At 39.8% G+C, this 16,055-nt stretch overlaps 1 protein-coding gene across 3 annotated transcripts in view; it reads left to right on the top strand.

The window, feature by feature from the left end:
• lrp2a (low density lipoprotein receptor-related protein 2a) overlaps window positions 1-16,055 on the top strand; it is a 76,596-nt gene that overhangs the window by 41,568 nt on the left and 18,973 nt on the right. For 2 of the 3 annotated variants that reach the window (XM_057336117.1, XM_057336119.1), the window contains exons 38-53: window positions 186-425; window positions 1,244-1,432; window positions 1,785-2,705; window positions 3,725-3,890; window positions 3,969-4,127; window positions 5,494-5,783; window positions 5,996-6,196; window positions 6,823-6,846; window positions 7,474-7,716; window positions 8,968-9,093; window positions 9,738-9,857; window positions 11,352-11,483; window positions 11,587-11,788; window positions 13,270-13,565; window positions 13,741-14,407; window positions 15,520-15,690. In XM_057336117.1, coding sequence (XP_057192100.1) covers window positions 186-425; window positions 1,244-1,432; window positions 1,785-2,705; window positions 3,725-3,890; window positions 3,969-4,127; window positions 5,494-5,783; window positions 5,996-6,196; window positions 6,823-6,846; window positions 7,474-7,716; window positions 8,968-9,093; window positions 9,738-9,857; window positions 11,352-11,483; window positions 11,587-11,788; window positions 13,270-13,565; window positions 13,741-14,407; window positions 15,520-15,690 — 4,147 coding nt within the window. The remainder of the gene's footprint in view (window positions 1-185; window positions 426-1,243; window positions 1,433-1,784; window positions 2,706-3,724; window positions 3,891-3,968; window positions 4,128-5,493; window positions 5,784-5,995; window positions 6,197-6,822; window positions 6,847-7,473; window positions 7,717-8,967; window positions 9,094-9,737; window positions 9,858-11,351; window positions 11,484-11,586; window positions 11,789-13,269; window positions 13,566-13,740; window positions 14,408-15,519; window positions 15,691-16,055) is intronic. The other variant, XM_057336118.1, reaches the window with a different exon arrangement.

Here is a 16,055-nt window from a genome sequence, read left to right as displayed (position 1 = left end):
AGTACACAGATGTGCGGCCTGTTATCAGTTTTTTGTTGTTGGGTGAATAAAACCAACCTCAAAATGTTGCGACTGACCAATCAAAATCAAGTATTCCCGAGAGCCTTGTTACAAATACAAAAAATGATAATGTCAATGCTAATTTATGATCTAACTCTTGATCTCATTCTGTGTTTGTGTTGTAGCATCAGCAGGTTCATCTAACGGCTGCACTAATAACATGGGATCGTGTGAGCAGTTGTGTCTTCCGCGTCCCGACGGCATGTTCAGCTGCGCTTGCGCAACGGGCTTCAAGATTAACGCTGATAACAGAACGTGCGCTCCGTATCAGTCATATGTGGTCATCTCAATGCTGACTGCTATCAAAGGCTTCAGTCTGGAGGGAGACGATCACTCAGAGTCCATGGTGCCCATAGCAGGGAGAGGTGGGTCTTCAACAGCCAATTACATTCAAATACAATCAAAAAAATAGTTTAATTCAAAATTTTGTTTTCCACACTATTATTGTTTTCACTAATAAATGGGATCATGAGGTGTAAACATAAATTTAAAGCTGGAATACTTAACAAAAATCAATTACAACAGATAATCTGTTGAAAACTGTCTCCTTACTTTAGCACAATTTACATAAGCTTAAAGACGTTTCAATGGACTTATGCGCCTGGCCCAAAGTTCACATTCGGTCTGTGTGTGGTTATAATATAACAATTTATTTTATATTTAATTCATATTAATATATATATATATATATACATTTTATATCAATATTTAATTGTATATCAATTATATTAAATTAAATTAAAACTACTCAAGAGTAATTTGTTCTTTGTGGAGGGCTACCGGAAGTTACGTTTGGGCCACGTAACATTTGTTTATGTTGTTGCCGCTGAAACCGTCTATAATAATGATTTATGAGTTGAGCTATCAGGGACAATTTTGTTGGAAATGTCAGTTTAATGTCATTTGACTTCAACTCATATAAAGATGAATATGCGAAGTAACCTGCAATTTTATGCTTTAGACAGATGTGTCGAATTTGCAGCTTTAAATATGTATTAATAACAATATAAAGAAATGCATGACACGAAAGAAACACCACACAGGGACATTGTGTATTGTTGATACAAATTAATTTTGGATTGAGGGTTTGAAACAGTTTGAACTGAATCATGAAAATGATTTGAACTAACTTTTGTTCACTATGTGCAAACTTTACATGCATGTGTTTTTGTGTGTCCCGCAGGTCGTAATGCTCTTCATGTAGACGTGCACATGGCTTCTGGTTTCATTTATTGGTGTGACTTCAGCAGCACGGTTGTGTCTCAGAACGGAATCCGCAGGATCAAACCCGACGGCTCAAGGTTTCATAGCATCATCACCTCCGGGATCGGAAGAAATGGGATTCGGGGCATTGCTGTGGACTGGGCCGCTGGTGAGAAGGGATTCTGTACCTGTTTTACAAGATATTTTTGAGGAGGACCATGTGTGGTGTATTTAAACTACACACGTTTCAGTACATTAGGTTTTCATATAGGTAAACTTATAGTAAGTCACGATTTATTTGATCATACATTTTACACAATTCTTAAAGTTTCAACTTTGTTTGTTTGCTTCTTGATCATACAGTGCAAATGTATGTTTTCATTAAGTAGTAATTTTTTATGGGAATAAATATAAAGAAACACAAGGGACAGAGATTTTTCTGTCCACCTTTTGCACAGACCAACAATTAAATATGAACACCCTGAGTTGCCAAACGTCTAATTTTGTTTGCCTTTCAACAGGAAACCTCTATTTCACAAATGCCTTCTTGACAGAGACATACATCGAAGTCATTCGACTGAACACCACCTTCCGTCGCGTACTTCTCAAGACTCAAGTGGACATGCCCCGTCACATTGTGGTGGACCCCAAAAACAGATACCTCTTCTGGGCGGACTATGGACAGACCCCTAAAATCGAGCGAGCCTTTCTAGATGGTACAAACCGGACGGTGCTGGTTTCCTCTGGCATCGTCACCCCCCGGGGTCTGGCTCTGGACCACCGTGACGGATACATCTATTGGGTGGATGATTCACTGGACATGATCGCACGGGTTCGGCCCGAAGGGGGCGAGACGGAAGTGGTGCGGTTCGGGAGTCGCTATCCGACTCCGTATGGCGTCACTGTGTTTGAGGGTAATGTGATCTGGGTGGACAGGAACTTGAAGAAAGTTTTCCAAGCCAGCAAACAGCCGGGAGTGTCGGACCAGCCGATGGTGATCAGAGACAACATCAACTTGCTGAGAGACGTCACCATCTTCGACCGAAGGATGCAGCCGAGTTCAGCCCACGAGCTTAACGGCAATCCCTGTTTGGAATCGTACGGAGGCTGCGCTCACCTTTGCTTTGCCATCCCCGGCACTCAGACCCGGAAGTGCGCCTGCACGTTTGGGAATCTGGCTGCAGATGGCAGCAGTTGTGTGGTATCTCGAGATGACTACCTTATATACACCACAGAAAGCACGGTACGCTCCCTTCGGCTGGATACGGAGGACCACTCACTGCCCTTTCCTGTTGTCAACGTGGCGCGCACGTCAGTGGCTCTGGACTTTGACCGGTTGGACGGCAGGATCTATTTCACTCAGAGCTCTGGAGCGGGCCGGAGCAAGATCAGCTTCATTACTTTGGCCTCACCGACCTCCCCTGCCACAGAAGTGGCTTCAGGTAAGCGGCTTATCCTGCTGTCCAAACTACATGCATAGTTTACTACAGTAATCCTACTATACTGTATTATAGTTACTCTATACTACAATTTACTACAGTTTACTATAGTTAATACTATAGTATACTACAGTAATCATATACAGTATATAATACTTAGTTGTTATTGCCAAACAATTGCTAGATGTTGCTAGGCTAAATGTCAAGTTATGGTCGTGCGTAGGATCTACGCCGTAGGCTGTGCATAGCCTGACGTGCACCTCTCTAAATATGTAACAACGCGTCAACTTAACGCGGAGCCTAAACGGACCGGAAGCGTGCGATTGGTCTGTCTGAACCCATCCCTAAGGTCAAAAGCGCTGCGATAGCGTCATGTTTACTCAAACGCATTTACGAATCAATAGTCTAAGTAAATTATTTGTTCTTCTGTATTTAACATCTCAAGCTGCAACAAAAGTAACTTTTTACTTGCCGCTATCACTGCTAATGCTTCTCAGACAGCATACACAACGAGATGCTTCCTCTTCGGCTCTTGTCTTGGTTACAAAGCAACATGTGCGTGGACACTGACGTCTAGTGGTCATTGCCTGTCGACGCGGACAATGACGCACAAGTACAAAATAAAACTGGCGCGTTGCCTACGGTGTAGGTCCTACGCACGACCACAACTTGGCCTTAAGGTTGCTAAGGTGTTTTGAGTGATTGCTTGTCTGTTACTAGGGTGTTCTGAAGGGTTGCTAAGGCATTGCTAGATGGTTGCTAGTGTTACGTGTGGTTGTTTAGGCGTGGTTGAGAGGTTGCTAGACTATTGCTAGGTTCTGACTGGTTGCTAGGGAGTTGCTAGGGCATTGCTGAGCTGTTCACTGTTTTGCTTGGTTAAAAGAGTTGGACATATGCATAGACAGGGAAACTCTTAAACATGAGCCGCCACCTTTGAATCGGCTTCTGCCTAAACTACACAGTTTGTTTTCTAACATGTTGTTAAATATCTTTGTTTCTAATATTTTTTCTTCTCTGTGAAGATTTAGGAGCTCCTGACGGTATCGCGTATGACTGGATCAATAAGCGGATCTATTACAGCGATTATATAAATCAGACCATTAGCTCGATGGCCGTGGACGGATCTCAGCGGACAGTCGTAGCTCATGTCCCCAGACCCAGAGCCATCATGCTGGATCCATGTCGAGGGTGAGTCTCTTTGATCACGTGTTTATTTTCTCACCTCATCTGTAGTTTTAATGCATGTCTCTGTATGTTTGTGCTCAGGTACATGTACTGGACCGATTGGGGAAGCAGTGCTAAGATCGAACGCGCGACACTGGGAGGAAACTTTAGGACAGAGATTGTCAACACCAGTCTGGTTTGGCCAAATGGTCTGACGCTTGACTATGAAGATCAGAGGCTGTACTGGGCAGATGCCAGCTTGTAATACATATTTTTATTCTATTTTATTTCATGAATATATATATATATATATATATATATATATATATATGTCACGACTGTGACAGAAAGAACCCAAATGCAGGCAGCGGTGAAGGGGTTAACACAACAAGACTTTAATTATAAATAATAAACAATTATTAATTATTAATTTAACAATTAAAACACAAAACAAAAACCCACGATGGGGCAAACCAAACAACACTAGATACTACAACTGACAAGACAAATATAACTAAGACAATGTAAAAGAACAACACTAGACAAACGCTAAATAACAGACTCACACTGACTCGACTTGACTAGACTTGGGGTACAGACAAGAACACCATACACAACGTAATCCACCAACACAAGACAAAGAAACAAGAGGGTATTTAAATGGAATACAAACGAGGGATAATTACACGGGGCAGGTGTGGGTAGTAAAACACTCAGGGAAGGATAACGAGTAAACGAGAGGAGCGGGGCCAATGACGAGACACTGGAGAGAACGTATATTATTGTCAAAAGGTCAATAATATGTTTCTCTCCACACATAACCAAAGGCTTTGTCATGGCTCAGCTACAGGACCAAGAAAAACATGACTAAATGAAGCAGAGCCATGACATATATATATGTATATATATATATATATATAATTACAGAATAATATTTACATATTTAATTTTATATGTTATATTAATATTTATTTTACTATTCTTATTTTTTGTTTATTCTATAATAAAAAAATATATATTTAATTTACAGTATATATCATTTAAAAAAATACAGTATTGTATTAACCTTTTATTTGTTTTACACATGAAAAAAGTGCTGTAGTGTACTTTCGTATTTACTATACTAATCTGTAGTAAAATTTCTATATGCTAAATGCTTTAAACTTACTATAGTAAAAGTTAACAGTATACATTCAACAGTATGTTGTTTATACTACATTATATCAATTGACTATAGTTAGTACTAAAGAATAGTATGATATAGTTAGTGTACTATATTATACATACAAAAATAAATGGTTAGAGTGGTTAGAGCATGGCGCTAACAACGCCAAGGTCGTGGGTTCAAGGGTGGGTGCACATACTTAGAAACAAATGTATAGGATAATGCAATGTAAGTCACTTTGGATAAAAGCGTCTTCCAAATGCGTAAATGTAAGTGTAATACATGCTATATACTATATTATTTACACTAATATAACTACTATAAAATACTACAATACATGTACCTGTATATTACAACTTACTACAGTTAACTATAGTTAATCTTGTTGCATACAGTTGGCGGGTTATGTTACATTAAATTATGAATTGCGAAATAATGACGGATAGTGCTTTCTCCATTCAGACAGAAGATCGAGAGATGCTCTCTTACTGGAGCCAACCGTGAGGTCATCGTAAGTACCGCCATCTACCCGTTTGCCATGACGGTATACGACCAGCATATCTTCTGGACAGACTGGAACACACGCAGCATCTACCGCGCAAACAAACACGACGGGTCGGACCAGAGGGTGATGCTGCAGAACCTTCCGTCCCGCCCCATGGACATCCACGTGCTGTCCAACAGCAAACAGCAGCAGTGCAGTAGTCCCTGCGAGCAATTCAACGGCGGCTGCAGTCATATCTGCACACCAGGTAACTTCATATTTACAAAATACACTATATATGCTTTTTAATAAATTAATAAGTTATTCTGTAGGTTGTAAATTCAACCCTATACTTTAAAGAGAATTCATATATTTTGTGGAAGAGTTGCACAATTCTAATGTTCAGACACATCTATAAAATTGAAGACCCACATTTGTGCTACACATTGATTATCAAATCTGCATTATTTTCTCGTGCAGGTCCTCAGGGAGCAGAGTGTCAGTGTCCCTCAGAGGGCCGCTGGTATCTGGCTGAAAATAAACACTGTATTCCTGACAATGGCACGCGCTGCCAAGCGGGTCAGTTCAGTTGCATGAACGGCCGCTGCATTCGAGCGCATTGGAAATGCGATAATGATGACGACTGCGGTGACGGCAGTGATGAACTCGAGAGGGTCTGTGGTACGCTGTGCTTCTGCTTGTTCATGTCAGTTCTGTGCATTTACAGAAAGGAATTTAAAATAATAGTTATTGTTTAACAATATAATGGACTCAAATCAATGTTCTAAGACACATTTTTAAAGAGTGACTGAAAAGACTTGTAGTGCACTGCTTTGTTCAACGTGTTGTAATTTCCACTGAAACGAGAAGCAAGGGACATGTTGAGTGGCTCCTCCCCTTCTATAATAGCCAATAGCATTTAGTTTACCTTATAGCCTAGAATATGATGAGAAGCTTAAGTGCAGGGTGATGTCATACAATTTCTTGTTCTGGCAGAAGTGAGAGAGTTTTAAAGGTAAACATCATTTTTCAGAGCACACTTCTGTAATGCTACAGAAAAGACTAACATGTTCATGCTAAAATCCAAGACAAACTTCAAATTTTGATTTCTTAAGGACTTTAACGGACTAAACTAATTCAAGTGATATTTAATATACAGTGATAATTAATTTTGTTTAATAGCTTCAAGTCTTTCCGCTACAATCTACTGTATCAGTTTTCTTCTATTGCATGCTGAAAAAAAACTTTTCACTAATATGTTTCTTCTTGCGTTTCTTGTACAATCTGCATCAAATCTCTTTCTTCAGAATCGAAGAGTCATTTCGTGTTTGGTGTGTATTTCTGCTTGCCTCTTAACATGTAGATAAAGGCTTTGTTCCAAAACCTAGTGAGATGCCTATGTAGGGAGCATATTGAGTCACCGTAGGAGCCTTTCTTATATAACATTTCTTCTTTTTTACAAATTTGGCTGTCATCGCATGCATGTTTCATGCAGAGAGGAATCCCATAATGCACTTTGATAAGCTCCAAGATGGCACGCAAACCCAAAGAGATGTTAATCATACAGTACTTTGAGTAATAATATATAAATGCTTTGCAGCGCTGAATAAGTAGTTCACAAATAAAAAAATGGACTGTTGTAGTGTTGTTGGAGAGAAGCTGTCTATGTAGGCAGTAGTCAGCAAGGGAGCTGTCTAGGTTTTGGAACAGAGCCACACACTAGATGAAGTTCACTAACTAACCATAAACCAGCATTAACCTCTTCTGCGTGCCGCTGTCTTGCATGCAGTACCACAAGCGGCAGCATTTATTTCTCTCTCAGGTAATATGCAAAGTAAGAAAGTAAAGTAGTGAGTTAGTAAAGGTAGGCAGTCGTTCAGCTCTACACTAGCTAGTTCTTCAAAGTCAATTCAGGTTTTGCTCTATGAGTCTGTTTTGTCTTTTTATGTGAATGGCAGCATTTCACACCTGCGAGCCCACAGTGTTCACCTGCGGAAATGGCCGTTGTGTGCCGTATCACTACCGCTGCGATCATTACAACGACTGCGGGGACAACAGTGATGAGACGGGGTGTCTGTTCCGCCCCTGTGATCTGAACACAGAGTTCACCTGCAACAACGGCCGATGCATCGCGCAAGAATACGTCTGCAATGGAATCAATAACTGCTTTGACAACGGGACGTCTGATGAACAGAACTGCCGTGAGTTACTTGATAATAATAAACTGACAGAGTTTTATAGTTTTGTTTTCAGTTTTATTAATATTTTAAGCTTTTATAAAAAACAATTATGTTAATTTTAGTTAACTTTTTAGCAATTTTGTTATAGACCATTTCAGCGAACTCGCGCGCCAAAACTGCTGTTAACTTCCGGTCTGTGTTTGGCTAGTGTCTATTTAATTGTATTTATGTTAATATTAATTATTATTTTATTGTTTAATAATTGTATTAAATAAATTATACATAACGACGATTAATAACAACGATTTTTTTTGTTGTATGTTCAGTTTAATAAATGAACTGTTTTGAGTGGGTCCTGTAGTTTTGTCGCATTTAAAGAAACCGATTGGACACTGACATCTAGCGTTTAAGCTTGGTATCACAGTCTAAATTCAAAATAATGGAGAGACAGGTTTAACCAAGTAACATTTTTTTTCTTGGTTTCTTTTGCTTGTTAGCAGTAATAATCTACAGGCAATCTATTGTTTGTGAATGTGTACCGGAAGTTAAAGGCAGTCCATGAACGCGCGCATGCGCAGTAACTTTTGTTTATGTTGTCACTTTCAAACCGTCTATATGCTTTTGTATGCTTTTCATTTTATTATTTATTTGTTTATTTTGCTTTATAAGAATAGTTTATTTAATTTTTTTAAATTATTATAATTTTAGCGCCATAAACCTATTTCGGTTTATTTCTGAGGCAATATTAAAATTTTTCGTTTAGTTTAAGTTTTCCAATCATTTTCAGGTCAATATTTTATTTGATTTCAATAAACAAAAATGTTTTCAAAGTTTAATTTGATTAAACTAAAATAAGTTACTATATTGACAATAATTATGATATTAATAACTGTGATTATTGAAATCATGTTACTACTACACATATGATAATATTGTAAATAATTCAGACCCGATATCTATTTGACACTTGAACATAGTAGATGGTGGTTTTGCATCTACCTACTAATTCCTACTAAATGCTGCTTGACAGCACCCTAACATTTCAGATATTGTACAATAAATTTGCCTTCAGGTCATTGAAACATAACTGTCAACTTTACACAAACACCAACAGGGGTTAACACACTGATCCAACACAACAACTGTTGTAATTTGGTGTTTGTTGGCGTAGTTGTAGTGGGCAGTGGGAATTAGCTTTGATCGATCTAGCTGTCTGAAACATGTTAAAGTATAATGATTTCTTCATGCTATTAAATGCTTATTGTTTTACAGCTGATAGAACGTGTCAACCAGAACACACCAAATGTCAGAGCACAAACATCTGTATCCCACGCACGTACCTGTGTGATGGAGATAATGACTGTGGAGACAACAGTGATGAGAGCCCCACACACTGCGGTGAGTTTCAGCTGTCACAACCACCAGAGGATTTACCGGCCATCCACACATATTAATACATCACTGGCTCAAAATGAAAAAAAAGACATGTTATTTTGAAATAATACTCTTTAAAATGTTTTTAAAATGTTACAATATTATTGCTATTGAATATACATGATATTCATTCAAAAGTACTTATTTTATTTTTCAAGTACTTGTTGATCTATTTCTAGAGGGAAAAGAGAGGAATAAATTTGCCGTTAACGGCTCAAAGGAAATGAGTCGTTTTATCAACATTGCCTTTCTGGAGTTTTGGTTGAATAAGTGACCCGCATACGTGGGGTTGTGTCACCCACATACATCATGTTGGGTGATAGTGAGTTTGCATCCAAGAGAAAATTCTGTTGTCATTTATTCCCCCTCACGTCAGTAAAAACCTGTATATGACTCTTTCGTCAGTGGAACACAAAAGGAGATATTTTGAGAAATGTGTTCATACAATGAAAGTCAATGGGGACCAGTGATGTTTGGTTATTGATGCTTTTCAAAATATCTTCTTTTGTGTTCTGCAGAAGAAATGACATGTAACTGTATTAGATTTATGACCCATGATCTATGTTTATTTCATCAGTAATGGATTAATCTCATCTTTTATTTTTTAGCTACATCCACGTGTTCTCAGAATGAGTTTCGCTGTTCGAGTGGACGCTGTATTCCCGGTCACTGGTACTGTGACAGAGGGACGGACTGTAGTGACGGTTCAGATGAGCCTCCGACCTGCAGTAAGACACACACACACACGTCTGGTTTATTATCTCCGTGGGGACAGTCCATAGGCGTAATGATTTTTTTACTGTACAAACTGTATATTTTATACATAGTATTATATATAGGTTTACCCCTAAACCTAAAGATCATAGAAAACTTTTTGATATAAAAATTTTTTTGTCTGTACAATTTATAAGCTTTTTTGCCCATGAGGACCTCAATTTGGGTCCCCACGGTGACACGAGTCCCATTGTGTTGGTGTGCATTCAGGTTTAGGTCCCCACCGAGATATGAAAACAAGGCCACCCACACTAAACCTAAAACAATTAGACAACCATTCAAAAGTTTGGGGTTTTTTAAATGTTTGTCTACAAACTTTTTGATGTCAAGGTTTATGCTTAATTCTCTGAAAAATAATATAATTATGCAAATATATTTGTTTCTTTCATTCTAAGACAGTTAGTCAGTTGACTGATGGAGAGATGGAGAGCTTATCTCAACTCAGAATGACCTGTATTTATCACAAATTAGAATAGAATAGAATAAATGCATAGAAAAGAATACTTCAGATCTGTGTGTATGTGATTGTTGTAGGGTCATCAACGACGATTTGTGTTTTTTATCCATAAACAGTGTACATGTATGTACAGTATATGTATTATTATTATTATGCTTATGAAAAATGCACCTCAATGAATTCTACAAGTGCAAAGTTTTGATTTTACAACAGGTTTGTTCATTTGTTTAACTTTGAGTTCGAGTTTGAAATCATATCGGTTTCTCAAGTCCTTTTTTTACATTACAACACAAGCATTACATGTGAACTACACATACTTTTAAAGGTGCTGAATCATAGATGTAGTATACATAGATGTATAATCGTTGACCGATTTGGCCTGTTGCTGTGATGGGTCATTGTTGCCGCCATATTGGACAGGGCAAGACTTTCCTGATCAAATGCTTTATGATATACGTGAAGGGAAACAACTCCTGTTACTTCTTGGATTTCAGAAAATTTATTATTGTCATAAGGATGTGATGCACAAGAAAGATGTTTTCTGAGTGAATAACACTTTGATGGTGCCAGTATTTGTTTGGCTGTGTGTGTGTGATGTCATCAGTCGGCCCAGCCCCCGGTGTGTGTCACATTCCTCCAGTGTGAGGTCCACCAGAAAAGCCCCCCAAACACACACCGGACCTTCTTTTGCCACACTCCACCCCCTCCTCTTACACAAACACTGCCCCATCCTGATGCTTTTGTCCCCGGTTAATCGCAGCACCCCTCGTGCCTTTTGTTCAAACAGGCCACCAGACACAGGAATGTTCATTCTTTCCCAGAATCCCACCGTGGGTTCCGAGCAGCAGCACTCGGCCACGTTTCTGGCTGCTGTGGGATTTCATAGACAGGCCAGACGTTTCTTATATCTTACTGAGATCAGAGCGAGACATGGCCCTCAGGCATCTCCTTCTTCAGTCGTCTCTCATCGTTGTGTGTTTCAATCCTACAGCCACCATGTTGAGAACATGCAACTCTGATCAGTTCAGCTGCGATGACGGACGCTGCATCGCTTTATCTTGGATCTGTGACGGGGACAACGATTGCGGGGACATGAGCGACGAAGACGAGCGGCACAACTGCGGTCAGTTAACTTTTAACATTTCATGGAATGACACGTAGACTTCGCACCCAAATGTACATGTTTTTAATGTTGCCTTCTCTTGTGTTTCGTCCTGAACGCGCAGCTAATCGTTCCTGCTCTCCTCAGGAGTTCACCTGTATCAATAACAGGCCCCCTCAGAGAAAGTGCATCCTGCGGGCCTGGGTGTGTGATGGAGACGCCGACTGTTCGGACGCCTTCGATGAGCATCAGAACTGCACACGCAGGTCCTGCTCCGCCAGCGAGTTTACATGCGCCAACGGCCTCTGCATCCGCAACTCATACAGGTCAGAAGAGGTCAAAACAGTGTGTGTGAATGTTTTACATTTTGTGATAGTGTGAGAACAATTGATCAGAAACAGATTCATCTTGATTTTTAAGGTTTATGATGAATCCAACATGCCTTATATAGTGTAGTTTTGGTTGTTGACTCTGCTTTCGAGGTTTGGACATCCTTTCTGTTTCTTATGATGTTAAAAACCTTTTCATCTAAAGGCTTAGTAAGTAAATTAACTTTTTAAAGTGAATAGGAAAAGAAACTCTTTCGATACTATTTAAAAGAGTAGTTTGCATCAAAATTTGCCCCAATTTACTTAAAGGAATAAAAATGACTATGGAAAGTCTATGGGGGCAAATTTTGAAGTGAACTACTCCTTCAAAAAGCACTCACCCTGAATCTATCTGATGGATTTTACTTAGACAAGAAAAATGTAGGGTGTTTTTCTTAGTTTTAGGGATTTCAGTACAACAAGTTGGTTTGTCCAGAATTGGTGTCCTTCCAAAACCTCCATTGTCCAAATTCGCTGTTCTTTTAGGAAATTACAATAAAGCACAATACTTTTTAAATGATTAAATACAGTGTTGTCAAAGTTGACAAGCACTTTTTAGTACTTTTATTGTTTAGAAACAAAGGGTGCCTAAAGGCTTGTCCACACCGGGACGATAATTGTGCACGTTTATCATCAACATTTAACGCCTCGTGACTAAACAAAGGGCACCAAAGTGAGTGTGCACACCAACGTGCAAAACGGCAGGCGTTTTTCTTTTTTTGGTTTGATGCGCCGCGTTAAAAACTGTCTGACCAATAAGATTGGCGCTTTTGTTCATTGCCGCTTTTGTTCACGTGCCTGGAGCTGCTGAAGTTACTGGTGGTGATCAAGAACAAAACGGTCTTGCCGAGCACACACTGACGAAGCTAGAGGAATTCTTCTTCTGTGTGACAAGCGAGTGTCAGAAGCATAAAGTTGCGCAGCGCCACCTTGTGTACCGGGGTATTTCTGTTTTTCATTAAGCGCCATCTATGTCAGGGACTTAATTTGCACGTTCACTTGGCTCATCGCCAATGAAAATCACTTGGGTATGAACGTCGAAAAACGTCTCGAAAAAACGCTAGCGATAAGTGCGTGCGATTTTCTTCCCGGTGTGTACAAGCTTCTAGAATAATGATTTAGGGCAAAAAAATAAAAATCATGAAATATGGAGGTATTAGGTTTCAAAAGAACAGCGATTTTCTGGGGTTTTATTGCGATTTCCACACCCACAAAAATCTTTGAAAGTCATGAAAACATCATGGCCACTTTATAGTGAATATAAATATTTCTAGTTGTGTTCAGGTCAACTTACAAATCACAATACAATCCAGAAATCATGAATGACTGGAAATTGTTCAGATTCAGTGGTTAAATGATATTAATAAGCATTTAGTGTTTTTATGTTCTTGGTCAAAAGTAATTTCTCGTTTCTCTGTTGTACGTGTCGACACTGTTAGGTGTGACCGTCGCAATGATTGTGGCGACAGCAGCGATGAGCAGGGCTGCACGTACCTGCTGTGTCAACAACATCAGTTCACCTGTCAGAACGGCCGCTGTATCTCACAGGATTTCATCTGTGACCGGGACAACGACTGCGGCGATGAATCCGATGAACTCGATCACCTTTGCAGGACTCCAGCCCCCACCTGCCCACCTGGAAACTTCAGGTGTGACAACGGAAACTGTGTGTCGCTGAGCAAGGTGTGTGACAGAAGCGACGACTGCAATGACAACAGCGATGAGAAAGGATGTGGTGAGTTCTACAGTTGGTAGAGCATTGCACTAACAAGGCAAGGTTGTGGGTACGATCCCAGGGTACACACATTGATAAAAAAAGACATGTATAGACTAAATGCACTGTAAGTCGCTTTGGATAAAAGCATCTGCTAATTAGTTGGTTCAGTGTTAATCTGTGTCTTTTTTGCAAGGCATCAATGAATGTACCGACCCATCCATGCACCACTGTGACCACAACTGCACCGACACGCCCACCAGCTTCATCTGCACCTGTCGCCCCGGTTACCACCTCATGTCCGATAACAAATCCTGCGACGATGTGGACGAGTGCTCCGTCACACCCAGCGTGTGCAGTCAGGTGTGCGAGAACACCTTAGGGTCGTACGTGTGCAAGTGCGCGCCCGGATTCCTCCGAGAACCCGACGGACGCAGCTGCAGACAGAACAGCAACATCGCTCCATACTTGATCTTCAGCAATCGCTATTATCTGCGGAATCTGTCCACAGACGGCGAGGCGTACTCGCTCATTCTGCAGGGCCTCAGCAGCGTGGTGGCTCTGGACTTCGACCGGGTGGAGAAACGCTTGTACTGGATCGATGTGAGCAGGAGGGTGGTGGAACGGATGTTTTTTAACGCCACGGGCCGAGAGGTCGTGGTGAATGGAGTTTTGCATGGGGAAGGGCTGACGGTCGACTGGGTCGGAAGGAAGCTGTACTGGGTCGACAGCTTTCTGGATTGTATGAAGGTGTCGGAGTTGGACGGGCGGTTCGTGAGGAAGCTAGCAGAACACTGTGTGGATGTTAATAACACGTACTGCTTTAAGAACCCAAGAGCCATTGTGGTGCATCCGAAGACTGGGTGAGTGTACCGGTGGCGCAAAAAAACACAATGTCCGCATACACACGGAAGAGTTTTGGAACTACCAACCATAATGCAGTAATGACCACAATATTTTTATTTGAAAATGCCTTTTTTGGCCTAGATAGAATGCGGTGCGATGCGACAAATGCCTTGTTCTTAATGGGTTCGTTGTGTCACCTCGCATCTGTGTGCTGACTTTTTGTCAATGAAAATGCTCTCCAAAGTAAATAAATCTAAAAACAGGCTTTCAAAAACTTGTGACCCATTCAGTCCAAAGGAAGGAGGGGTTCTATATTTCTTACATTTTTATTTATACATTTATTTAATATGTATTACTTTTTAATGTTTTATATTATTTGGTCCAATATTTAGCCATTTTTGGTTTGGCTTGATTCCCAATCTACATTTTTATACGCTTTAGCAACTTTATAGTCTTGTACATCTGAAACAACAATTGCATCTCATTATCCATTCATTAAAAAAACTACGCAATAATTTAAATGCAAAAACAAATTTAATATAAATTCCGTTCACTGCTGAATCACCTATTTCTTTATTATGTTTATGATGTGCTAAACAATTTGTGTTCATGTTTCGGTTTTCAAAAAAATGCTTTATATATTACATATAAAACATTCTCAGAAAACAGGCTGTTCCTGGTTCTGTGAAGCCCCTCCTTCCGAAACGCTCTGATTGGTCAAGCTGAGCCAGTCTTTTGTGATTGGTCTACTGCTTAGAGTGTGTGTTGAGATATCCTGCCCCTTACCCTATCCATGTTCCAGGGGGCAGGGTCAATGTAAATTTTGTGATTCATGATGTCACTAACCCAGGAAAAAGTTGGTTGTAGGCCCAACGAGCCGTTCACTGTGGTCTTTAAAAAGTGATTTCTGTTAAAGAAAATATCTTCACTAATTAAATTTAAAGAAGTGAAAATCCATCAGATCTCCCCTTTAAAGCATATTTTGGAGGTTGTAAAATGCGGTTGTCATTTCTTTAAATGTACTGAACTCAACACATAAAGGCAACACGATTATGAATTTAAAAGAGGAGTTGCAGTGTGTCTGTACAAATCTATTTTAGTTTTGTTATATAATGTGATGTTTGTGCAGGTTTGTGTACTGGAGCGATTGGGGAGATAAAGCTTTCATCGGTCGTGTTGGAATGGACGGAAATAACAAGTCAGCCATCATCACGACTAAGATCGAGTGGCCCAACGGTCTCACCATTGACTACACCAATGACAAACTCTACTGGTCTGACGCTCACCTCAACTACATCGAGTAAGACCTTCACACATTTACAGGTGCATCTCAAAAAATTAGAATATCATGAAAAAGGTCAATATTTTTTGTCACTCATTTCCCATTGACCTTTTTCACGATATTAATTTTTTTTAGATGTACCTGTATGTCTGGCATACTGTATAGCCAATAGGGAACACTTTACAGGGCTCTAGATTCATTTTTACTTACCTTGTGAAATGCTGGGTTGTTTCAATCTATGGTTGGGTAAAAAACCGTACAGACAAAGCTCAAATGTTCACTGTAAATGAACATAAAAAGGTATATTCTTGATCCAACGATGAAGAGAGACAACCCAGCAATTTTTAGTCTATAAATGACATATTTTCTCAGACACAAAATGC

Source organism: Triplophysa rosa, linkage group LG6 (assembly GCF_024868665.1).
Source record: "Triplophysa rosa linkage group LG6, Trosa_1v2, whole genome shotgun sequence".
Lineage (NCBI taxonomy): Eukaryota > Metazoa > Chordata > Actinopteri > Cypriniformes > Nemacheilidae > Triplophysa > Triplophysa rosa.
The sequence above is the reverse complement of the archived record's forward strand: the minus strand, read 5'-3'. Positions and strand labels throughout refer to the sequence as shown.